The 27445-nt window shown below is 37.2% G+C and overlaps 1 protein-coding gene across 8 annotated transcripts in view; it reads left to right on the forward strand.

The window, feature by feature from the left end:
* limch1a (LIM and calponin homology domains 1a) overlaps positions 1–27445 on the forward strand; it is a 68326-nt gene that overhangs the window by 35193 nt on the left and 5688 nt on the right. For 2 of the 8 annotated variants that reach the window (XM_083532645.1, XM_083532651.1), the window contains 19 exons: positions 225–464; positions 1390–1671; positions 3950–4333; positions 4882–5184; positions 7320–7535; positions 9162–9200; positions 10018–10135; positions 10364–10518; positions 10961–12239; positions 12636–12924; positions 14397–14515; positions 15463–15547; positions 17253–17278; positions 17436–17549; positions 18725–18817; positions 18915–19102; positions 22904–23004; positions 24091–24196; positions 24596–24673. In XM_083532645.1, the coding sequence (XP_083388771.1) occupies positions 225–464; positions 1390–1671; positions 3950–4333; positions 4882–5184; positions 7320–7535; positions 9162–9200; positions 10018–10135; positions 10364–10518; positions 10961–12239; positions 12636–12924; positions 14397–14515; positions 15463–15547; positions 17253–17278; positions 17436–17549; positions 18725–18817; positions 18915–19102; positions 22904–23004; positions 24091–24196; positions 24596–24673 (4215 nt within the window). The remainder of the gene's footprint in view (positions 1–224; positions 465–1389; positions 1672–3949; positions 4334–4881; positions 5185–7319; positions 7536–9161; positions 9201–10017; positions 10136–10363; positions 10519–10960; positions 12240–12635; positions 12925–14396; positions 14516–15462; positions 15548–17252; positions 17279–17435; positions 17550–18724; positions 18818–18914; positions 19103–22903; positions 23005–24090; positions 24197–24595; positions 24674–27445) is intronic. The other 6 variants (XM_083532646.1, XM_083532647.1, XM_083532648.1 and 3 more) reach the window with 6 other exon arrangements.

Below are 27445 nucleotides of genomic sequence, written 5' to 3' on the forward strand. Positions count from 1 at the left end.
ATTTAATAAGGAAACAAACTAAAGCAGTGGAAATACAACACCTAATGATTAAAATATTTAGACAAAAAAAAATCATATTAAATCCTATAAATATTCTATACATAAAAATAACCAAAAAATGGCAAATAAATGTAATAATATAGTAAAATATTTTGTCATATGCATTAATATATTGTGTATTAAACTAGAATTTTATAATAGATGTGTCCGCTGTTGTTTCTCAGTGAGGCGGCGTCGGTTGAAGTGTCAATCGTAACTCGTAAGGACGATGAGGATGAGCAGAGAGACACCGAGGGAGGTGGACAGGCTGCTTTGCCTAATATACAGAAAGATGATCTGGCTAGGAGGCGGAGTCAGACTGGGGCCCTCCCACACCGGGATTATCAGCAGTCATTGGCTCAGACGGCCATGACGCAGTCAGACCTGGAGAAGTGGCAGAGACTGCAGATGAGCACAGAGAACAGGTGCCTAGACCTCTGACCTGGCTGTAGGTTTGACCTGCGCAAGTGTGTTTCTTGTGAAGTGCCCTAAATAGCCAGTAGGGGGATTTGTTAAGGATTTGTCCCACATCTGGGATTGTACAAAGAAAATTTAGCAATAGAAAGTTTGTGTATTTTTCTCGGGATTGGAAAAAAATACCCCGAATGAATCAGCTGTTTATTTTTAAAGGATTTCCACTGTTAATGCAAATGTAAAAAAAGAAAAACATACGATCCGCCAACATACGCTAGGATTTCTTTATTATATTATGTATTTATTTATTTTTTATATATATATACTTTATACATTTATATATTTCACATGGAATTGACCTTCACAAAAACATATCTTAACTTGATCTCAGAAACATTTGGCTGGCTCACAGGAGCAGTTACTCTTGAATTAATATGCTGTAGATAATAGATATATAGGCGATATGCAATGGACCTGTAAGGAATATTAAATATATAGCCGAACTGTCAGGCAAAGTGTGTAGCTCTACAGGAAGTACTTGATAAGAGATTAAACTATTTTGTGTGGGTGAGAGAGAGGAATGTTTCGGGTGAGGACTTATTAAAGATGCTTGCCTCTGCTTGCTACGTGAGTTTCATTTGTAAGAAAAATTTCACGCGATTTAACTTTCTACAATAACACACACAGTTTGTTTCTTTATTTCTGTTCATTGACCTCATAGATAGTTTTCTTTCAACCTTTAACTATTATCCTTATATTTCTCTTTCACTTTTTCTCTTACTTCCTTGCTTTATACTGTGTGTTTGTATGGACCTGTGTGTGTTTCTACCTGTGTGCATGTGTGTACAATGTGCCTGTGTGTGGGTGTGTGTTTGCTTGTGTCTGTGTGTGTACCTGGTATCTGTGTGTGTGTGTGTGTGTGTGTGTGTGGTGCAGTGACTTGCCCCCTCTGTGTCAGTCCTGCCTCGCTGCCTCCTCTGTAAAGGTTGCCCACAGTGACCCGCCTCATTGCCGGCGACGTTCCCGTGGCGACCGCAAGCGTGTTGTGACGTTTGGGGGCGTGACTCAGATGGATAACGTTTCCTGGGGAGATGAAAGACAGGATGAAGAGTGGAGGAAAGAGGGTGGGAAGGATGAGTCAGAGACGCTGCGACGCCTCCTCTCCTCAGCAACTGTTGCCATGCCCACCACTGGGATGAGCTCAGGGCGAGAGAGAGTGTAGGATCCACACGCATGCTTGAAGACACACTTGTGCATATAGGCACCGTTTCAGATAAACCCGACACACATCATGATCCACACAAAGCACATAAGTCTCACTGCATTTGTAATGCTTTGGAATTGATGGTTGCTATAGGCTTACTGCTTGTGTAGGCATGAACTTGTAGACTGTCTTTAGTTTTCATTGTTCAGTATTGTACTCGTAAACCTGCTTTGTGTACTGAACATATGAAAGGCAGCACTTTCCTCTACTGGAGTAATTGTGGTGTTTGGAGAAAGCTAGTTTGGAAAATATCAGCTCAGTTCAGCACACTGAAACTGAATACCTGAACAAATAGTTTAGCAGAATAAATGAATAAAAGTTTAAAAAGACCAGTGGTGGGCCGTCAGGACCAACAAATCCTTCTCTCCTGGCCTAAACTCTATCAGAATCACTGACTTATGTTTTCATATATTTTTGTGCACTAATGTTTAAAAGAATTCCCAATAGTCTTTTCCGTTCATTTCATAGCGTTTCTCTCGTGTGCTCGGTGTGTCTAGGAGCAGCGCCACCTAGTGTCTGTATAGGTTGGCGCATTATCCAATCAGATTTAAGCCGTAACATTGCGTATTGCCGTGAGGCCTGCACCGTGAGCCCAGCAAGCTTTTTCTTTTTACTGCTGCTTTAACTAATCAGATTGCGATTTGGCCACTCTGAGGCCACCTAGAAGGCATCAGAACATTTTTCACGACGACTTCACTCAACTTTTTCACGTCCTTTGACTGGATGGTCATAGCGCTCTCGCCAGAGCTGTTATGCTGCATCTGCTGCAAACTGCACAAACTCAAATATATTAGTTTGGATTTTATAGCTGTTTTTTTTTTTTTCATTCCACAATGGCTGACAGAGGAGAAGAAAACGATTCGGTCACAGATGCTTCTGCAAGAACATTTACCAGCAGACTTCCTCACGAGTCGTGACGAAAGGTCGGCCAAAACAGTTCACAGCAGTTGTTAAGCTTTTTCATGAACCATTTATACTTTTGAGTGTGGTTTCCTGTAAAATGTGCAAAAAACACACCATTTGCCTTCATTTAAAATTCCCAGGAAAACCGTAATGCGCGGAAAAAAATGCACAAAATGCATCCTGGGGTGGCTTTAATATTGATGCGTCTGCTAGAGATGCTGTATGCAGCCGGTGCAGACTGTGGCTGCAGTGAAAGGAGACTTTTTTGTGTTCATTGGGTTTCTTGTAATGCCATTGAGTGTTCTTAGTAATGCCATTAATTCTGTATATTGATGTACATTCTGTGTAATTGTGATGGTTTCTATAGCTGTGGTGACATAATGAAGATCTTAAGAAGTGGATTGATTTATGCAGGACACCACTGAAGGCGTTGGTGTGAAATCCATGGCCCACCACTGGAAAACACTGTCATTAAATCCTGGTGCCCAAAAACATATACCAAAACAACTTGAAGCCTTATCACAGGCGTTTATGTTAATGAAGTTAATAAGCACATCGGATCAGAACGTAGCTACAGCGATACAGAACGATTAGAGATTTAACAGGCTTTTGATCTGATTATGGCTTCTTTTAAAAAAGAATGAGTTAATAGAAAAATGTACGTTTCTTGAGACCATTTGCATTTAGTGCATGTTGACACTGATACTAACATACTAATTTAGATGAGTAATTTGCTGAATTGTGTCCATGCTTTTATTTATTTGTGAATATAACCTGAAGATATAAACACCAGTCCTAAAGAGAAACATTGTCTAAAATTCCCGTCTCCTGCAAGCTTCTTGAGGACTTTGTAGAAATTTTTTTCATGTTGACAGGCTGTTGACGTTTATTTTGAATGTTAACCAATTATAACTTATCGGGTTAATTCTCAGATGCTTTTCTCATTTGGAAAAGGAAACGTGTTACAAATTGCTGACACTGGAGACTCCTTACTTTATTGTTAAATCGACACTTTCATACAGAATTGTGATGTATGCATGTCACATATATTTTCTGTTTATTTCTTAGTATAGCATGAACGCTACAGTTAGTAGTGTGTGTGTGTGTGTGTGTGTGTGTGTGTGTGTGTGTGTGTGTGTGTGTGTGTGTGTGTGTGTGTAGAGGTAATGGAAGTGGCACAGTATCTAATAGTGTATATCTGTTTTATATAAAACCTGCATTAGACCTTCTTTAGACTGGACCTTAGTCTGCTTTATTCTCCTCATTCATCCTCTCTCTCCATTCTCTTTCTCTTTATATTCACCAATTATCATAAACAAATCTGCTCAGTGGAGGCTCAAGTACCCCAACCTCACCCCCCAAGTCCCCACAATCCTCTATTTTTGACCCCAAACACCATTTGACCCTTGCTGAGCGTGAGACTCTTGAGCTGAGGCTGGCAGAGAAAGCGAGGGATGAGAAGGAGTATGAGGAACAGGAGGATGAGGAAGAGAAAGAACAACAGCCTGACTTGCAGAAGGACGACATGATGGCCCGGCGGACGGGGGTGTTTCAGAAAACGAGTGGACGTGCGTATAATAGGTTCCTGCCACTGCCTGGTGTTAAGAAAGAAACACGTCCAGATGAGTCGGTTCAAAAAGAGAGCTGGAGTGTTTTCAGTGATGCGCACTTGGATAGAAACATAAAAACAAAGCGATTCAAAGTGGGACAAAGGTGGGCTTGCATGGTGTGGGGCATGCATGACTTGATTAAACGTATGTTAAAACTTAGTAAAGGTTTAAATTATTAGTGTCAGTCATTTACAACAACTTGTGCATGTTGTGAATTAATTTTCTTTTAAACAAAATATTAAAAAAGAGAGTTGATTGACTAGCGGTCTGACTAATGCTTGCTAGCATTACATTTGCGGTTGTATTGTGGTTTGCGGTTGTACAACGAATGCATTTAAAAACTGAGGTTTGCTGCTTCACACCTACAAGCACTAATACAGTATAAATTATGTAATGCTTTTTTTAATTGTCTATGCTGATATATTGTGTGTCTAGTTCATGAGTACAATACATACTCACCAATAGACATTTTACTCCCTTGTGTTTGCGGAAAATCTGGTCGGTTGGATTTACTAATATATATTGACAAATTTGTGAGTTGTCCCATATCTGATTTGTGGGCGTTTTTGACTAACATAAAGAGATTTATATTTTTGAGGTGTGTGGTCCTTGTGTAGAATTTGTGTCTAAAATGAAGCACTCTTTTAACAGAGTTGAACAGGTAGAACCTGAGCCAAAGGTACCATCATCTGCTGTTCAAAAAGTTTCAGAAGTTGATTCTTCTTCGACTCATGTTGAGGTTTATCGTGACGGTTACAATTATCCTGATAATGATGACCTGGACAAAGATGACATGCTTGCAAGGAGGACAGCATCATACCAGAAACCGAGTGGAAATCAGTTTAACGCCTTTCTGCCTAAACCTGGGGGTGTGAAAGTAAAGAAGTCTGTGAGTGGGCAATACCAGTCAAACTTGAAATCCAGTGGACAAGAAACCAAAAAAACCTCAGCGAGGTTAGACACTTAAAGAAGAGAATTGTGCATGAATGCGATTGTTATATCAATCTTGTGGCCTTTCATTCAAATGTAAGCATGTACCCGTGGAATTCAATCCAACTAAATTAAAGCACTTTATAAACGGATAAACTGAGATTGCAGTTGAATGTGATTGAGTAGACTCTAATATCACAGCATGGTAGATGAGCATCTCACTGATTGTCATATTTATTTGATTAACTTGTCATGAAATTGCTTGTAACTTCGAGTTCTTGAACCGTCTTCAAAATGGCTAACTGTATTTTGCTATGTTTGGTTTATGCGGCAGAAATTGTGGGTTTCGTCGTGATTTTTCTAATTGCGTGTATGTGTGTGTGTGTGTGTGTGTGTGCATGTGTTATTTGTTTTGTTTTATTTTGTGACATGTATGTAGCATTAAAATAGTAGTTTTCATTCCAACCTTTGCATTTCGTTAGGTGATGTTCGATTGCACTTGTTTCTAGGCAAACATTGGGCATTTTTCAGTGCACGCTATAAAACAGCAGTAGAGACCACTGGGAATTTTAATGGTAAAGTAACTTGACTTCTACTGTCTATATCCCCAACTTGTGGACCCTAAGGTATTACCAGATACCAGCATGTTCATATGCTGGAGAAACAGTTGAGGCCCCACTAGAAACACAAGGGGGGAGGGTGTGAAATCAAGTAGGTGAGATTAGGAACTCGGGAATGCTGGTCTGTTGCCACTGAATTGATTCTACTGCTTTCTCTTAATTGAGATGAGTCAGCAGGCTGGGACAACCCAAAAGATAGGAACCATCCTTAATATCTAGCGAGCCCCAGGAATTTGGATTTGTAGCACATTGTCTTGAGTGAGAGAAGTGAGAAAGTTTTACTTAATTATGATTGAGAACAAACACAGGAACAAGCTCTGTGACAAATTATAATGAGCAGTCAAGCTCAAAGTGATGGTTGCCACAGGCATTTATACAGGACCATGGACGTACATTTGAATTAATGACAGATTACATGTAGTAAAAACGTTACATTTGCACCTGTAGCTTTGTATGTGCTCAGTTTTTAAAAGTCTCCATGCGTATTTCTTCAGAGGAATGCTGGGTCTGGTTACTGCTCTTTATAACCATCTCTAATATGAGATTCTTCTTTTCTGGGCACTGTGATGGTGGTTGGGCCCCACTGCAAGTTGGACAGTTCATTTGGTGGTCTCATCTTGCAGGGTGACATAAAAAGAGAAAGTTGACATGTCTCATCCATGATTTTGTGACGTGGTTCTTTCGAGATCGGTATGCCGCTGATGGGAGTGTTGAGTGAGAGGCACTGGACCTGGCACTGTTTAGGAGTCTGATGATAAACTTTTACAGCACCTTCTCTGAGTTCTTGTGGTCTGGCCATTCTGCTGGAGTCAAGGATTCTCGGGATAAAGTGCATGATCACAAGAAGAGCACCAACAAGATCTGGGACTTTCTAAGAAATTACAAACGGAAAATTATAATACAAACAATTTACAGAATACAGACACCCCTCTAGTGTCACAAGCATTGTGAGAGTGAAGGCCAACTTACTAAAACATAGCCCTTCTTACGGCTAGGTCTCAGGTGGCAGATTACAAATAGAAACATGAGCCAGCCTCATGTTCAGGCAGTGCTCTTAAACATGTCTAGGTATGTGTCACTTCAACCAAGGGAACAGTATTGGCTATTTATGCCATTTGTAAAAACAGCATGTAAGGTTGGTCCCCATTCCACACTGCTGGTATAGTTTGTGATGATAAACTGGCCCATTACCTTCTCTGAGCGCTTAGTATCCAATTAGCAATGAACAGTAAATCTAGTCCCACTCCAAAATGCCATTTGGTTTTTTCTGGTACAAAAAAGGTATGAATGGAGTGTTTGGTATTGGACTAGTGACCAGTGGTAAAAATGCCAGGGTTCAGGGTTTTTCTCTCAAGGCATGGCAAAAAAGTTTTATTTTTTTCAGAATACGTTTTGCTGTGACTAATCTTTTTTGCTTGTCCAAATAACCTTCACCATCTGTGGTTGGGTTGAACATAAAATATAGAACAGAGCACTGCTTCTTTAAAATGTTAATTTTCTCACTGTCTTTTGCTTCAGTAACCATGGTAACAATCTCAGCTCCACCCCTAGATCTGTGACCCAACCCCCAGCAGATGTTGATGACATGTCAAGAAAATGCCCTCAAATTATGGATGAGCAGAAAGCAGGCACTGTAGGCATGATGGGAAGGGAAATTGATGTTGTGGGCGGGGCCCAGGCAAAAAGTCCTTTACCTTTACCTGACCCGGATGCACGGCACACATATTGCCTGGATGATGCTGTTTCCCCTTTGATGTGAGGAGCTCAAATACACACACACACACACACACACACACACATACACACACATACACACACAAACACAAAATATTATCCTCATTGTATTACATACATTACAGTACCTGTCTAACCCAAGCAGCCACACCAATTATCCAATAACAGCTGTTTTTTGTCACATTTTAATTTTAAAGGGTGTCATTCGATGCTGAGATCTGTTTTTATTCAATGTTAGCAAAAAGTAATACTTTTACATACTAGGTTAATATGCATGTAATATGCTCTGGACATGAAAACATTATTCTTTCAGTGTGTTTTTTGAACTAGCCTCATGCTTTTTTATTTATTTTTGGGAAATATTAGAACGAACGCTTAAAACCTTATACAGTGCCTTATGGAAGGTATTCACAGTGTCCATATTTTAAGTTTGTTTGAAATCTTTGCAAACTTATAGAAAAAAACCAAAAAACCCCACAAAAATAACATGTACAATTATTACAGCCTTTGCTCAGTCCTTTGTTGTAGTACCTTTGCCAATTACAACCTCAAGTGTTTTTTAAAGTACGATGCTACAAGCTTGGCATACCTATTTTTGGGCAGTTTCTCCATTTCTTCTGTGCAGAACCTCTCAAGCTAACTACCGGGTGGAAGGGAAGCATCGGTGCACAGCCATGATGTTTAATCAGGTTCAAGTCTGGGCTCTGGCTGGGCCACTCAAACACATTCACAGAGTCGTCTCTGTGTGCTTAGGGTCGTTGTCCTGTTGAAAGATGAACCGTCTTATCTCATCTTATCTTATCTTATTTTATCTTATCAGTATGGCCGGGTGGAAATTTTGGTTCCAAACATCTTTCATTTATGGATGATGGAGGCCACTGTGCTCATTGGGATCATCAATGCTGCAGAAAATCTTCTGTACCAATTCCCCAGATCTGTGCCCTGATACAATCCTGTCTCGAAGGTGTACGCCTGAGCTAAATTTTGAGTGTCATGGCAAAGGCTGTGAATACTTATTTACATGTGATTTTCGTTGTTTTGTTTTTTTAATATATAAATTTGCAAAGATTTCAAACATAAAAGTGCATTCACGCATCTAAACTATATATTCTGTTAATCTAATCGAAATAGTTTTAATGTCATTTAAGGAACTTGTAAGGACATAAGTAGTTTTAGACTAAATGATCCTATTAAAAACTTGTTCATATGGTTTTACTTTTGGATAACTGGTGAAATCAAAATAGGTAATTGTAGTAGAATCAGACTTCTGGACTCTACACTAGGCTCTTTGCTAAACTAAAGCAGGTTTGCATTTGCATGTTATCATGTGACCTAATTCTCAAAAGGATTACCATTCGGTTTTGTTTCAGTTCTGTGTAGTTGAACGTAAATCATTTGTGTTTGAAAGGAAGAACATGAGCATTTCTGAAAACATGTATGCTGCAAAAGACAGCTTTCTGAATTTGTATTCAAATTAATTTGAGTAATTTAAAGTAATGGTATTTTATGTTTCTGCACAGAAATATTGCTCAAAGGCTCTGCAAGTGCACTTCAAAAGCTGAAGCCCTGTTATGATGATGATAATTATTATTATTGCTTTTTTTTTCCAAGCCTCACAATCTTTTCTTTTAATTTTTAATATTCTAGATTCAGTCACAAGACTCCTAGTGTTTCTGATGAAACCGAGTAAGTGCCTGTTTTTTTTTTGTTTTTTTTGTCGGGTTCTGTTGACCTTTCACTTTCTCTTAGTTGCTGAAGACTTTTTTGCATGTAAATCACTGCACTCATGCATCCAAAACAAGATCAAATTATTAGACTCGGTAAGTTTGCTATGATGGAACTAGCATACACCGATCAGGCATAACATTATGACGTTATAACATTATGACTGGTGAAGTGAATAACGCTGATTATCTCTTCATCATGGCTCCTGTTAGTGGGTGGATAAATTTATTGGGCAGCAAGTGAACAGTTGTTTCTTAAAGTTGTGGGATGTTCCTGGTCTGCAGTGGTCAGTATCTATCAAAAGTGGTCCGAGGAAGGAACAGTGGTGAACCGGTGACAGGATCATGAGCAGCCGAGGCGAAGGCTTGTCCGTGTGTTTTCCGATCCAACAGACGAGCTTCTGTAACTTTAACTGCTGAAGAAGTTCATGCTGTTAATTCTCAATGGGTCAGAACTGTTTTAGTAGCAAAAGGGGATCAACACAATGTTAGGGAGGTGGTCATAATGTTATCCCTGATCGGTGGCCATGAAGTTATGCCTGGTCAGTGTATATACTAGATTTGACCCACTCTAGAAAACACATTGGTATGATGGTGTCAGAAATTAATTTTATTTTAAAGATTGTTTCCTAATTTACTAACTTTGGTCTTGTTCTATTATTTCCTTTCCTTCCTGCACTGGATGCTAACCTTTAAACACCGGCTTGAGGTCTCGTTCCGCACACGACCTTGGACTTGTATGTGTGTGTATGCTGTAACACTCGGTTCGTTTTTTACAGGAGCGTCAGTTTGATTGACATGCGTGAAGAAGAGGATGATGTGGACAGCCAAACACGACACGAGAGGCTGCACAACCAGTACAACAAAGTCAAAGAGGAAGAGGACCAGTGGCAGGATGTGAGTCACATCAGAATGAAGGCTACATGTAACAGCATGAGAGGAAAATAAACAGGATGCAAACGTGTCTCCATATGAAGCTCTGTCTGAAAATGGAAAAAAAACTCTATACATTGTGTCCTTGTTGTATTAGAAAGGGATAAACATGATGCAGATGTGCTGTGATATACTTATCTGTGTGTGTGTGTCTGTGTGTGTGTGTGTTTGTGTGTGTGCGCGTCCATACAGGATCTAGCTCGGTGGAAAAACCGGAGGCGCAGTGCCTCTCAGGACCTGATCAAGAAAGAGGAGGAGCGTAAGATGATGGAGAAACTGATGACGTCAGAGGGAGGTTCTCATCGCAGGAAGAGCATCAAAACCTACAAAGAGATTGTAGAGGAGAAGTGAGGGACCTCTCTCTCTTTCTCTGTTTCTTTCTCTCTGTGTGCTTTTTTCTCTGCAGGATGTCTTGCTTTCAATTGTTCAGGCTTATTATAATATATGTGTAAAATAAGAGTATGTAAGCAGCTTTTTACATTTTGAAATATTACTTTAAAACAAGACCTTTCAGTTTATTGATAGATGATAAAATATATATAAATATATATATATAAAAAAATTGGGGGTTGTTGTTAAACACTGCAGCAGAGAATGTGGGCCTGCAGTGTGCTGTGAGTCCTGATTGCCCTTCAAAAACAAGATATTGCAAGATCTTTCATCATGTTTTCATTATCCTTGCATTCTCTTTCAGCCTGCATTGTATATAAACCTTGATGTTTATAGTTAATTTATTAAGTGATTCATTATATTTGCATTTCTCTTTCTCTCTTTTTATACTTGCCCTAGGGAGCGTCGAGAGCAGGAGCTGCACGAGTTATACTGCCAAGCCTCGACTCCAGAAGAGAAAGCAGCCATATTACAGCGCTATGCCCTCCGCTTCACCATCAGCGATGCCATATTGGAGAAACTCCAGCTTCCAAAACTCCCTTCTGTTGCAACACAACAGTCTATACATGCATACACACTGAATGAAGAAATCGAAATTTCAGAGTCACAGACTTTTACAAAAATAGAAACAGATTCCAGCGGGCAGTATCTGAAACAGACAACAGACGCTATATTGCACACTCCAGATTTATCACTAATTAAAGACTCTAAAGGGTCAGACATCCAACTTTATCCAGAAATCCCTCTCTCACCAGTCAGAGACAACAAAACTCCAGAAGTCCAACTTTCTTCAGCTCAAGAATCCAAAACTCCAGAAGTCCAACTTTCTCCAGTTCGAGAATCCAAAACTCCAGAAGTCCAACTTTCTCCAGTTCGAGAATCCAAAAGTCCAGAAATCCAACTTTCTCCAGTCCGAGAATCCAAAACTCCAGAAATCCAACTTTCTCCAGTCCGAGAATCCAAAACTCCAGAAGTCCAACTTTCTCCAGTTCGAGAATCCAAAACTCCAGAAATCCAACTCTCTCCAGTCCGAGAATCCAAAACTCCAGAAGTCCAACTTTCTCCAGTTCGAGAATCCAAAACTCCAGAAGTCCAACTTTCTCCAGTCCGAGAATCCAAAACTCCAGAAGTCCTACTTTCTCCAGTCCGAGAATCCAAAACTCCAGAAATCCAACTTTCTCCAGTCCGAGAATCCAAAACTCCAGAAGTCCAACTTTCTCCAGTCCGAGAATCCAAAACTCCAGAAGTCCAACTTTTTCCAGTCCGAGAATCCAAAACTCAAGAAGTCCAACTTTTTCCAGTCCAAGAATCCAAAACTCAAGTTCAATTCTGTTCAGTCCAAGAATCCAAAGCGCAAGAAGTTCAACTTTCTCCAGTCCTAGAATCCAAAACTTTGGATGTCCAACTCTTTCCAGTCCAAGAATCCAAAACCCTGGAAGTCCAACTTTCTTCAGCTCAAGAATTTAAAACCCCAGATATTTGTCTCTCACCTTCTATTGACCCTAAATCATTAGAAGTCCCTCTTTATCCCTTCAGGACAAACAAAATCCCGCTCACAAAAGATGTCCCGCTCTCGCCTTCTCGGATACCCCCTGCACCATCCAGGCCTGTTCCATTACTAACACCGAAGCCGTACAGCCAGCCCAAATTTAATCAGCCTTCCTATAAGCAAGTTAAGGTAAAAGATATATGTATTTTTGCTACAAACAATAGTATTGAAATGCTTTAGATATGTGTGTCAGTGCCATCAAGTTTTTATCTTTATCAGTATATAAGCCTGAAGTGAGTGTAACCTAAATGTTGTATATGTATTCCCCTATAGAGCAATTGGGAAATTTTTTTCCGAAATAAATAATTTCCCAAAATATAAACACAAGTATTAGCCTAAGTTAAACTCTGCCCAGGCAGTTACTAAGGATGCATTAAATGCATTGCACATCACTGCATATTCGTCTTAACCATGTTAAACAAACAGTTCTTGTTGGTCGACTCCTGGAGATTATTGTATATTTATCAATAGGTTATCTTTTTTTTCGTACTGTACTTTATGTTTGCTGTGTTTGTTTTGCTTAAGAATGATGGACTGGTGCGTGTGAATGGTGACTCCATTATAGAGGACACAAGAGAAAGTCCAGTGAGACCAGTCTCCTTCACCCCGATATCATCGAAACCAGCAAGACAACGTCCGCAGCAAGTTTTGGAAATCTCAGCAGGACGTGAAACCACAGCTCAAGAGTGCACTCAGACTTCACCCATTCAAAAAACTGAACATATTAAAGAGGGGAATGATAGTCACAGCTGCCCTGTTGAAAAGAGTATAGAAGACGATACTTCCAAAATCCTCACAGATTCAGAACTAACAGGTTGGAGACTTTTCCTGCTTGGCATCTAATTTCATCAATGTATGCTCTGAAATGGACATTTGACCTAACTGTAACCTTAGTGTAACGGCAAGTCAGGTAATATATAAGTGTTAGGTAATATATAAGTTGTAAAGGCGTCAGTTCTAATCAACATTTTGTTCATTAGCATTTTCCAATTGGCTAAATAAGGAGCCCTGTCTTTCTTTAAACAGTATTTGTTTTAGGTTAAATTTAATTTACGCTATGAAATTAAGCTCATTATCCACAAAGACATGTTTCCATTATTCATCAGTTGACTGGAGACATAATGTAATGATTGTTAAAAATGTTTCCCCTCTATTAAACAGTGTAATACTATACAATATGTATAGTTTATACATATAGTCAGGTCAGGTTTGTGGACACCTGACCATAAGATTATTATGTGCTTATAAACATCCCATTCCACATTTCATCCCCATTTGCTGTTCTAATAACCTCCACTCTCATTGGAAGATTAGATTTTGTAGTGTGTTTGTGGAGATTTGTGCTACAAGGGTATTAGTAAAGTCGGGTACTCTTCTAGGTGAGGTGAGGAGGCCTGGGGTGCAGTCAGCGTTCCAATTCATCATAAAGGTGTTTCATAGGGTTGAGTTTAGAGCTCTATAACAGGCCACTCAAGATCTTTAACTCCAACCCATGTAAAGCATATCTTCATGGAGCTGGTTTTGTGCATTAGTTCAAGTGAAGCCATTCTAAGACCTTCTATACAATTGAGTGCCTCCATCTTTGTGGTAACAGTTTGAGGAAGAACCACATGTAGCTTGAAAAATCAGGTGTCCGCATACTTTTGTGCATAAATTGTATGCTGTAGGTGTTACATAGCTTTAAGTTACTGCAGTCCCAAGATGACAGCATATTGACTGTATATAATCTCTGATATAGTAGAAATAATTAGATTTCTCAAGATAATGTTAATTTAATTTAAGCCTGAGTTGTCTGTCGAAGTCAGAGATTAACCCTCACACACACACACACACACACACACACACACACACACACACACACACACACACACACACACACACACACACACACACACACACCAGTGCGGTTCCATCTTTTCATGTTTTTGCAGTTATATGTGCTTTTGTTTTGATCCATGTCTTGTCTCCACCACTGTCCTGTTATTGTTATCCTCATTGTCTACAGCAATTTTCCTTTACCCCTGTGATTAGTTTGTGTATGTAAAACCCAGTATTTCCATTTGTAGTTGACAAAGTATTGTTTAGAGCTTAGTGCAAGGCTTTTCTTCTGTTTGAATTTTCATGCATATCAAACTAATTTTGTTTTCTCACCTGATCTGATTTATAATTCGTTAATAATTCTGCTTCATGATTTGAATGTGCTTGCCTGAAATAACACTCAGAGATGTCTCAACTTGTCTTGAGATGTTGCCAACAACCCAGGATGGTGTTTCTTAACCGTCACAGGAAAGCAGACCGTTATGGACGCAGCAGTGAAGCGCAACTGTGTGGTGACGACGACCATTGTGACGGAGCTTCGAGAAACACACTCACTCCCCGCAATAGACGCTTCGATTGCTGACCAGGTATAGCTGATATCTTTATTAAGACTAAAGTTCTTCAGCATGGGGCATGTATAAATTAGCCTTCTAATTTTGGGGTCACTCAGTGGGCCAGTGAACTGTAAATCTAATTCATTTTCTTGAATGTTTTATTTAAACTGCATGTTTTCGAAAGACGCTTTTGAACACTTAAAGCAGACTGTAGAACATTAAGGGAGGCAGGTTACAAAATAACCTTTACATTTCATGAATAAAGTTAATTACATAATGCAAATGACATAGTTTCTATGACATCACAACGAACCAATGAGAAATAAAACATTTAGCTTGTTGGCTAATTGCTGTGGTAAAAGAGTAATAACTGCACTTCAGGATGTGTGTTATACACTATATGGACAAAGGAAATTCATAATTACTTTTTAAAAAATTCCAAAACAGTTCCAATTCATTTCAAAGGTGTTTAGTATTTTGGAGGTCAAAGCTCTATAGCAGGCTATTTAAGATCTTGTACTCCAACCCATGTAAACAATATCTTCATGGACATCGTTTTAGATTCGGGTCTTCCAGTTCAAGTGAAATTAATTGCTGTCTCATCCAAGGACATCCTATAAAATTGTGTTCTTCCAACTTTGTGTAAACAGTAATAGTAAAAGTCAGGGGTCCCAATACTTTTGTTCATAAGTGTATATTTTAATTCACAAATTGAATCAAAGTGGAAAGAACCAATCATATAACAGGATTAGGGTCATAAGTAGCCTTTTTTTTTTATTTTTATCGGCAAACACTTGATACAATGTACTGCATATTATAAAATACATTTTACAATTGTGTTGCTATAAAATAAATAATTATGGTACACAGCATTTGGATCGATGAACTGATTTTGGATGTGACTCGCAAAAAAGTGTATTTATGTGAATTCTTACATTTTTTGGAATCGTAAAATGATGTAATATTTCTCTGATGTTTAGATGAGCTGTTCAGATGAATTTAGCCAGAAATCTGATGAGATTTCTTTCACCGAGTCCAGAAAGGCTGACATTACCTCCTATTCAGGTAACGAACTATATTACCCACAGTTCCTTGTTTTAATTTGATCATTTACTCTCAACTCTCCTCTCTTTTAACATGTTTATAAAATGTTGATTTGTATTCTTAATTCAAATTCCTCACCCTGTATGCGTTATCCCTGTTTCTGGCTTTCTCTCTATTCGTTTTCTGGCTTTGAATTATTTTTTTTAATCCACCTTTTCCTTTTCTTTCTCTGTCTATTTTTTGTATTTTGTGTCGTTTTCTATACGTATATAAATGTGTGTGCCTCAGAACCCACACTAGCTCACAGTAGCTCTAGGTTACGATGGGAATTCTTCGCTCCTGCAGGTAAAACTGGCCATAACATAAGGTTTACTACCCCAGTGCACTTAAGGGGTGGAGTGGGGAAGGAGGGCGTATTCATCCCCCATTCATGACTATTCTGTCATGTCTTGTCCTCTGTTCAGGGACTCGTTGTTGATCTGTTCATTCTGATATGTTTATACATTTCAGCCTGCTGAAGGTAGAATGAAAGCTTTTCCAATTAATATGTGTTATACACTATATGGACAAAAGTTTGTATAGGACGTCTCTGGATGTGGAAGAATTACACCAAGTGCACAAAGTCAGCTCCATTAAGACATGCTTGACATGGGTTGGAGTTGGACTCCTGGTATAAAGCTCTGACCTCAACCCTACTGAACACCTTTGGGATGAATGTGAACAATGACTGCACCCCAGACCTCCTCACCTCGCATCAATTAGTAGCTGACCGTGCTAAAACCTTTGTAGCTGAATAAGAAACAGCACGAAACTCCACAAGCACATTCCAAAAATCTGGTGGAACATCCTCCCAGAAGAGTGGGGGTTCTTACAGCAAATAGGGATTAAATGTGGAATGGGATGTTCAGAAAGCATTTACAAATGGTATAGTCTCAAACGTTGGTCCATATAGTATATATTAGTAGCCTGCTCCATTATGTCCTCACTAGGCTTTCATAGTAAGACGCAGGAGGAAGCCATTTTATAACACACACACGTGCAATCTTCCAACCTTATTTTCCACATTCCATTAGTCTACATGTTTATATTATAAACACAGCTGCACGGAAATAAAGTAGTGCCATTAGATTTCATTTGCTGAAAGGATTTTAATAAATGGTTAATAGGGTTGATTGCACATGTGTGAATTTAACTCGACTGGTCTGCATCTCTATTGATAATAAAGCTGTGGTAAATCATTGTGCCCTACTGAGTTCACCATATCACTTAATTGACATGTAACAAATCCTCCATTCAGCTCAGTAAGGTCATTAGGAATTTTTTTACAATAGCTTTCTCACTCTGTATGGCAGTGTAATTGTACAGTTGTTTATAGGGCAGCGCACTGATTTAGAATGGTGAGTAAAATAATAATATTTAATGTAGAACTACTTGTGTATTTAACACAAAGTTTACAAGGATGTGTTTAAAATACTGCACACTACAGTAAGGGAACCTACATCATAAGTTCCTGATGATAGGGTTCTTTATAAAATGTAAATTTTTTTGCAGCATCCTCCATGACACTTTGTTTGGACACCATTTTAAAGACGGTCTTTCAACGTTTTTTCATTATTGTCATGTCCCCCACTGTTTCTGTGTCTTCATTAACTTGTTATAGAGCAACAACGGTTTATGTCAGTGTGTTAACGATTCCTTCTGTCTTTTCCTCTTTCATGTTCCACAGAGGGCTTTGACTTCACCAGCGAATGTGTGAGTACATCTGACACGCTCACTCTCCTTCTCCATCTTCTTTTCCTTTTGCTGTCTGTTTTCGTTTCTTTTACACCAAGTAGAAGCTGTCCTGTCATTTCCTTTTTTCTCCTCTTTCCTTTTTTTTTCCTGTTCGCTGTGATATTGTGTGCGTCAGATCGAAACCCCGATATTGAACCTTGCAAAGAGAGTCAATCACTGGACGTGGGACCCTAACGAAGAGCGTAAACGGCAGGAGAGGTGGCAGCAGGAGCAGGAGCGCCTGCTACAGGTACCATGAACGGTCACAGGTGTCACCTGACCGGTGACCTTCCATAGTTTCAGATGGATGCTCAGTTACAACTATACTGAACATCCATAAGATGTAAGAACAGGCTGGGAATGATCTATGTGCACATAGTAGAAGTTTGGATTTGGGATTAGCATTTTGATCCAGAGGCGCACTCACTGTCCTTGTGGCACTGTCTCTGTTTGTATTTTTTCCCTCCCACTTGGTCTGTATGCTCATCTATAGTGCAGCACCCGAGAGCTCGGAGTCTCCTGTTTTCATCTCATCTCATTTCACCTTTTCTATTCTATTCTCTCTTGTAAATTGGACCTTTCAAGGTAACTCAATCACGGTTTATCCATGTGATACAACGTATAATCTTACAGCATACAGCTGCAGACCTACGCAAGGATACTTCCCCGCAAACCACATCACATAATTGTCGTTATTATGCAACACAAGATTGCATAAGTCTCTGAATTATCCAAGTCAAAGATTCATTTCCAGGCCATATTTGTGTTTCTAAAACCTGAACAAAAAGGTTTTATTAAAGCAGAAAAGCGTTGATGGCTAGGACACGGTGTTGAATAGAAGTATAGATAAGCATTAAAATGCATGCAGGGGAGTGAAAGAAAGTTGCAAGAAATGTAAATAATAATTTATATCCTTCCATTATTCGTTTTATTTTCGAATGAGTGACTACTTTGCGACTATTTGAGTCGGTGTGCATTTGTTTGCTACTGAAAGCAGCTCTGACAGTATTTTCAGCTGTAGCACAAACGATAGCATGTCCTCTTGGAAAACCTTGTTATAGTGACATCGAAGGCCAATTATAAATAAGACATTAATTTGCCACAGTGTACCATTTTATCAATTAATGTTTTTTCAAAGAAAGTGATATTTATTTATTTTTTTGTCTCTCTTTAAGACAATATATGCCCCCTACTGTGTTGAACGGAAAATGAAAATTCCAGAAGGTGTCCATTTTAAGTTAATTAGGGACTTATGGCCTATATTCTTAAAAGTGTGATATACTTAGAATTGTACTTAGAACTGGAGCACTTGGTATTATACCTAATATTATTTTAGGGTAAAATATCACTAAAACTTTTTCCAGTGGAAGGTGTTTTAAAACATTACTGGAGCACAGTTTGATTTTGATCTGTCTGTCCCTGTAGGAGAAGTATCAGCAGGAACAGGAGCGACTGAAGCAGGAGTGGGAGAAAGCTCAAAAGGAAGTTGAAGAAGAGGAAAGGAAACACAACGAAGAGGTAGATCTCTTCCTTTCTCTATTTCTGCAACGTTGTAAACATTGAAGACCTTTTCCATGTGATCCTACGTTCTTGATGAATTGCGGATTCTAAATAGGAGAGACGGATCTTGGAGGAAACGGTGACCCCGCTGACCCCGCACTCATCCTCTGGTGTGAAAGAATCTTCGCCCATTTCCAAAACCCCTCGCGACACCATTGTGTTGTCACTGGCCGACTGGGAGAGGAAACAGGAAATGCTGGAGAGAGAGGCAAAGATGAACCAGAGGAATGGTTTAGAGCACAGGTGAGAGACTGAGTGTCAAAAAAGTCAATTTTAGTGCAGGATTACTGAATTTGTTTTACTTACTACAGTGTCAAATGGGCTGAAGCCAAAAAGGAATGTTCATTAGCTCAATAGCACATGAAGGTCCAGTCTAAAATGGCTATATATATTTAGAAAGCTATCTAAAAGGTACATTCTGCAAACAGATGATTTGTTTGCAGTTAATAATTAAAAAAATAAACAGAGGTTTAAGATAAGATAGATAGATAGATAGATAGATAGATAGATAGATAGATAGATAGATAGATAGATAGATAGATAGATAGATAGATAGATAGATAGTATTCCTCAACTAGACCACTTTTTGTTGAGTTACATCCTGGAAAATAGATCATATTGCGATTATGTGTCAACTTTTTAGCTATACATATTCAATGACTATGATTTTCTTGCTCTATTTTGCCCCCTAGTGGAGTGTGGACACTTTAATCCAGTCACAGTCCTCAAGATGGTTTTAATTTAGACGATGGCAATGTACAAAATACATATTTTGGGATTAGAACCTTGATTGCATTGGACCTTTCCAGCATGCTGTGTAAACCCCTGTTTTATAGTGTGGAAAAAGTGATTCTAGGTCTCAAGTACATCATCTGGTAACACTTTATTTGGGTGGCTGAATGTAGGCGATCCAGCGAACCGTTTTATCTAATCTATATCGTACCTCGCATACATTTGAAGACATTTAAGTTTAATTTGATTAATTAGTTACATTTAATTTTGTGGCATGTCCACAATACACAATTTAATTGCTATTATCACGTTTGGTTCTGTTATTCCTCAGAGAACCTTCTTTTTCTCGTGTGAAATTAAGACAAAAATGCAGCTTGTCATGTTGCCAAAAACCACAAAACTCTCCGTCTTGAAATTCACCATGCTGGGAAATGTCCAGTTTTACGTTTTGTTTTGTTACAAAGCATTGATTATGCAGACTCTTTTAAAACATTCTTTGTCCCCACAGAAATCTTTGCCATATCTTGATAACACTCTTTTTATTTAATCTGTTTGAGTCTCCTGTTTAAGGACAGCAAGGCCTTGTGTCAATTTAATAATAGAAACAAAGGCTGCTTTAAGATATACTACTTCCAAAAATGAATAAACATTTTCTGACATTAGAATCAAGCATTCAGCTGCAAGATAGTATAAAATTGATTGTAATAAAACAGAGAATTTGTGATAGAAGGGCATGTGCAATAGTGAAAGGGAAAGTTTATACAGTGAGACGGTGGTGGGACCTGCTATGTTGTATGGTTTAGAGACAGTGTCACTGACAAAAAAAATACAGGAGGCGACACTGGAGGTGGACAGGATTAGAAATGAGTTTATAAGATGGACCTCGCAGTTATGGTGACAGAGGCATGATTGAGAAGGTTTGGAGCTGTACAGGGGAGAAACATGGGGTATATCGGTAGAAGAATACTGAGGATGGAGGAGATTTATGGATGTGGAGAGGGAAGACATGGAGATGTAGAGGACAAAGTAATATGGAGACGGATGATCTGCTGTGGCTAACACTAACAGCCGAAAGAAGAAGAATGATTTGTCGATGATAGTCGATGATCTGCTAAACAGCAAGAGCCTTAAACCACCTTAAACTTGACCATTCAAATAAACTGTAAATGAATAAATAAAAAACAGTTAATTTGATAGTCTGTATATGTCTAAAGACTATTAACTGAGTGTCTATGCAGTGTTTAAAATTGTGTATAGAATATGAATATATTGTCTACAGAGTTTATATAGAGTGTCTAAAGAGCCCGTTTGGAGTCTAAATACAGTATAGTGTCTATAGTTTTTTTTCTTAATCCAATATCCATAGTGTATGTAGAGTGTGAATATAAAATCTACAGAGTTCAAATACACTGTACAAAGTCTATAGTGAATATATTTTAGCAAATATCTGTTTATATTGTCTGTAGACTGTGTACAGAATATCTGTAGAATGTGTAGTGTTTATAGACTGTATAAAGTATGTATAAAGTGTGAATATAGTGTCTATAGAGTTTATATTGACTGTATAGTTACTATACAGTGAATAGAGTGTACACACAGTGTGTATAGAGTGTGAATATAGTAAAAATTTTCTATATAGCATATTTAGAGTGTGAATATAGTGTCTATAGACTGTAGATAGAATGTGTTTATAGTGTATATACAGTGTGAATATAGTGGAGTGTCTGTAGAGTATATGTAGAGTGTGACTATAGTGTCTATAGACTGAAGATAGAATGTGTATAGAGTGTATATACAGTGTGAATATAGTGGAGTGTCTATAGAGTATATGTAGAGTGTGACTATAGTGTCTATAGACTGTAGATAGAATGTGTATAGAGTGTATATACAGTGTGAATATAGTGGAGTGTCTGTAGAGTATATGTAGAGTGTGACTATAGTGTCTATAGACTGAAGATAGAATGTGTATAGAGTGTATATACAGTGTGAATATAGTGGAGTGTCTGTAGAGTATATGTAGAGTGTGACTATAGTGTCTATAGACTGTAGATAGAATGTGTATAGAGTGTATATACAGTGTGAATATAGTGGAGTGTCTATAGAGTATATGTAGAGTGTGAATATAGTGTCTATAGACTGTAGATAGAATGTGTATAGAGTGTATATACAGTGTGAATATAGTGGAGTGTCTGTAGAGTATATGTAGAGTGTGACTATAGTGTCTATAGACTGAAGATAGAATGTGTATAGAGTGTATATACAGTGTGAATATAGTGGAGTGTCTGTAGAGTATATGTAGAGTGTGACTATAGTGTCTATAGACTGTAGATAGAATGTGTATAGAGTGTATATACAGTGTGAATATAGTGGAGTGTCTATAGAGTATATGTAGAGTGTGAATATAGTGTCTATAGACTGTAGATAGAATGTGTATAGAGTGTATATACAGTGTGAATATAGTGGAGTGTCTATAGAGTATATGTAGAGTGTGAATATAGTGTCTATAGACTGTAGATAGAATGTGTATAGAGTGTATATACAGTGTGAATATAGTGGAGTGTCTATAGAGTATATGTAGAGTGTGAATATAGTGTCTATAGATTGTAGATCGAATGTGTATAGAGTGTATATACAGTGTGAATATAGTGGAGTGTCTATAGAGTATATGTAGAGTGTGAATATAGTGTCTATAGACTGTAGATAGAATGTGTATAGAGTGTATATACAGTGTGAATATAGTGGAGTGTCTGTAGAGTATATGTAGAGTGTGAATATAGTGTCTATAGACTGTAGATAGAATGTGTATAGAGTGTATAAACAGTGTGAATATAGTGGAGTGTCTATAGAGTATATGTAGAGTGTGAATATAGTGTCTATAGACTGTAGATAGAATGTGTATAGAGTGTATATACAGTGTGAATATAGTGGAGTGTCTGTAGAGTATATGTAGAGTGTGAATATAGTGTCTATAGAATGTGTATAGAGTGTATATACAGTGTGAATATAGTGGAGTGTCTGTAGAGTATATGTAGAGTGTGAATATAGTGTCTATAGAATGTGTATAGAGTGTATATACAGTGTGAATATAGTGGAGTGTCTATAGAGTATATGTAGAGTCTTAAAATAGTGTGGAGATTATGCATATCGCATATATATAGAATATTGATTAACCATAAGCCACACAACTGTTTGATATATCTCCGAATTAGTCAAGTTGACAAGATATTGACAGTCTATGGATGCTTCGTTGACTCTTCATAGACTCTCTATTTTCCAAATAATTTCTTATCTATGATTTCTTTCCACACACAGGTCTGATGAAACAGAAGCGGTGTCACCGCCACAGCAGATCACCCAGGCAGCAGACCTTCAGGAGATACAGTCAGCTACACCACAGTTGCAGTTCATACAGGGTGGGCCGTCTGAATGAAATGAAAGGCATTATCATACAGTATATACAGAATCATTAGCTCTAAAAAAAATATCAAACGTTTAAATTGTTTTCTTTACTGGCGTAAAAACGATTGTGTTGAGCTCTGTATATACTGTGTGTATGTATTTTTCTGCCATAATGTATTTTATTACAATAATTATGTAGATTTTTTTATTAAATCTATAAAAAATGCAAATAATGTGTCCTAAAAGTGAATACCTATTTAACCCTCAATAATTTGTATTAAGTGGAAGCTTTGTCATCGATTTAAAATCCAAAAATTTCCCTTTAGTTTAGTTTTATTTCCTTTAGTTATAATTTTTATATTTAATGGCCTTTGTAGTAAACATTTTTAGTAAATTGAATGGCAGATTTTGTGTTTTTTGTTTGTTTGTTTTGGGGGTTTTTTAGATATAAAAAAAAAGAAAGAAAGAAAAATAACTACATATCAGTAACAGGATTTTTTGGGTCCATAAATAAAAAAAAAGAATTGTAGTAAAATAATAATTATTAAAGTATTGAAATCGTGTAAACATTTTGGGTGTGCCATACTCAGAATTAAAACTCATTCTGTTAATTGTTTGCTGTTATTAATTAGCTTTTGTACTGTTTATTTGTATTAGTTGTTTTTATTTTATTTTTTTTGGGCTTGAGCAATTATGCATAAATTAAACCTCATTAATTATTAATTAGTCAAATAAACTACAATGGATTTAAAACATGCACATTAGCATCAAGTCGGGTATTATTTAAATATTATTTCATAAAACCCATTAGATATCATTGGTTCATTAAATTAAAAAAAATATTTTTACTATTTTAGCCCAAAATATAAAGTGGGTATTTTTAAAGGGCAGAATTTTAAAGCAGTCCAAATAAAACACACACAAACTTGACATTTGTAAATAGAGAATTTAGAAAATGGCCACCTTCTTTTCATTTACACAAGAAAAACACAAAGTGTGGCACTGCTGCTGACTCATTCAGGTTGTGGCACCAAAAACGAAAGGAATTTACACACAAATACACAAAGAAACAGACTCGGTTAACATGTGTGTCGATGCAGATGGGTCTTCAAGCCGTAAATCTGAGAGCAGGCAGGAGTGGAAAAAAACAGCCTCCCTGGACCGGAACGTGAGCTTTTCACAGAGCCAGCCTCCCAGGATGAGGAGGTGTGTGTGTATGTGTGTATGTGTGCATGCACATGTGTGTATGACAAGCATGTGAGCATGTTTAAAGCATATGGATATTGTTCAGCTCGTCTCTAATACGATACACACTGTACACACTTTTGTGCTTGAACTTTATTTTGAAATGCATTTAAAGATTTTTAGTTAAAGGAAAGAATTCATTTGTTTTGTGTTTTGTTCTTTTGTTCTTTTTTAGTTTTGTTCATTTCATAGTTATTTGTGATGCTAGTTAAACTTAGAGGATGCTGAAAATGAAAGCAAGCCAGCAGCAACAACAATCAACAATACCAACGACAGCAAAAATACTGCTTGCTTTCTCATGTGTATGTATGTCTATATGTACGTCTGTGTACGTGTGCGTATGCGTGCTGATGTGCTCAGGTCTGGGTCGTATGAACACATTTTAGGGATACACACATCTCCATCATCACAAGACACATCACCATCATCTTCAGACAGGTAGGACATACACACATACACAAAGCCATTGCTCGCATGTGACTCATTTACCATCATGTCATTTTGCAATGCTCGTTCTTGCATGCAGTTATGGATATGAACTGTGTATGCACTGTTTGTTTGTTTTTTTTGTCATGCTCTTATCTTTGTAGTGTAATTCATCATGACTTGTTGCCAACCAAAACCATCTTTTTGTAATTTTAAGTCACTCTCAAGACGTTTAATGTCCCAGTTTGACAAACAATAGCAGCCTAAACCTTATAAAAATAAGCAGGGCCTATATGATGAGTAACATAAAATTGTTTACAATTATAGAAAGATTTACATTGTGACTAAACTACTGAATGGATTTGTTTGCAAGTGTTGAACGTTAACCTGTAAGGAGGACTGAAATTTGAATTAAACATTAATAACAATGAGTTTCTCTGTGTGAGGAATAAAAATATTCTGGAGTGTATTTTCCTCATATAACCTCATAATAATTTGACAATGATTTGCATTTTTATTTATGAACAACAAAGTCGATAATTTTGCCGGTAATAATTGTTTAATGTTGTCAAATTCATTTATCACTTAACCACTACACTCACATCACACATACATCAGTACCTGACGTAACTAACGGCCTTGTAGCTGAACACAAATATCAAGTACACTACAAAATCTAGTGAAACATCATCCCAGAAGAGTGGAGGTTATTTTGACTGCACAAGGAGAATAAATGTAAAACGGATTGTTCAAAAAGCAAAAAGGAACGTTAATACTGTCCAGAAAGACGTCTGCCATATTTTTTTAATTTTCTTTTTTGTAGAAAATAAAAACTCTTACTTACACTTAACTCTTACTCTTACAAAATTTTCCCAAAGTAGGCTCCAGCTATAAGTTTAAAATAAATATCTACTTACTGCAAACTTGACCATATCAACAGCTACACGCTTTTCTCTGCTAAGTTTGTTATTAACATTAGATTAGATGTTTCTGTACGAGCTTAATAGTACATATCCCCTGTTAAAGATTAAAACTCTTCCTTCCACATTTCTACTTGAGAAAAAGTTAAAAATGACTCAATAATGAATAAATTTAAGTATCAAGTTATAGAAGTGAACTATAAATGCTATATTTTAATAACTGATTCAGTTTAACATAAGACCTTGATATCGAGAGAGTTTTCTATTTTTCTCAAAATCACAGTTTGTGATTTTACTTCAAATAGTGAGGAACATCATGTTTTTCTGGAATGTATTGGAGTAAAAATGAGAAGAAAGTACATTAAAAAAAAATTGTCCACCACTGGTTATACTATATAATCTAATGATTCCTGATTTAAAATTCCAGGAAAATTCCACATGTTCTTAAATTTGTTTCAATTCTCTGAGCAAAACCATCAGAAAACGTAAGATTTCATTCATCACTGAAGTATAACTGCATCTCAAATGGTCGACTTTTATACTGTGTTTGGGGAAACTATTGATTTCCTTAAATTTTTGTTTTGATTTTTATATGTGAAGTGAAGTGAAGTACAGTACATTTAGAAAATATTCAGACCCTGTTCACTTTTTTCAATTTTGTTATGCTGAAGATACTACAATCATTCAAACTGGGTTTTTTTTTTCTTATTAATCTACACTCAGTAACCCATAATGACAAAGTGAAACAGAATTCTAGAAATTTATGTAAACAAACAAACAAACAAAACAAAAACCCTAAAATATTACATGTACATAAGTATTCAGACTCTTTCCTTAGTACTTAGTTAAAGTAACTTTGGCAACAATTACACCCTTAAGTTTTTTATGTATGACAGAAGAAGCTTTGTTATTCAAAAATCTATTTGCAACATAAAATTAAAATTGAATACTTTCTTAATGCACTGTATCACCATACAGCTTAGAATAGGGCCATTAGATGGGCAAGTAGGGTAATAATAATTAAAAGTAAATAACATTTTCAGTTTTAAACAAACAAACAAACAAACAAATAAATAAATAATAAAATAGATCAAACATTGAGAAATCCAGACCAAATCTACCAGCCTAGATGATGCACCCAAAAACAACACAGTTTCCTCTATTGTGCAAATCTCTGTGTATTTCTACCAAGCACCATTCTTTATTGTATCATATGTAAGTAAAATGTAAATGTAAATAAAACACTTGTGTGCTGCTACAGAGGAATGTGATGTGATGTGACCCAGTGTGAAGCTACTGTTACTTTCCCAAAGCTCTTGTTGTTTTTTCTCTATAACAGCACATCCTGAAGTGTTCTATTTCTCTTATACCACAGCCCATTCAGCAACAACATTAAAAATATACAAATAATGATTTATTTATTTATTAAAGAAGAACATAGCATATGTTTCTTTCTCTTTTTAAATAATTGTTGCATGGTGGAGAATCCGGCACACAAGCGCTTGCGTGAGTTAACGGCAACATGCTGGAAAGAACATATTAACATAAACCTTGTTCCTGGAACTACTATCAGAGCTGCTGTTACTAAAAATTAAACATCACCTACAAACCAAACAGAAATTCCAACAGCGCTGTGGTATAAATGTATTTAATATAGATCAAAGATCAGTCACTTGCCAAAGAAATATTTAAAAGTATTTTAAGTCCTTAAACCTCTGGGCCTGGTATTAATTATAATTGAATTGAATGATAATTGTTGTGTAATTATGAGAGAAAAGAATTTCACGTCTGAACCTGGATGTTTAAGGGGTTAAATTCATCATTCATTAAAAAACAATACTCAATTTTACAAATAGCATAATTA

The sequence above is a fragment of the Silurus aristotelis genome, assembly GCF_946808225.1.
Source record: "Silurus aristotelis genome assembly, chromosome: 27".
Lineage (NCBI taxonomy): Eukaryota > Metazoa > Chordata > Actinopteri > Siluriformes > Siluridae > Silurus > Silurus aristotelis.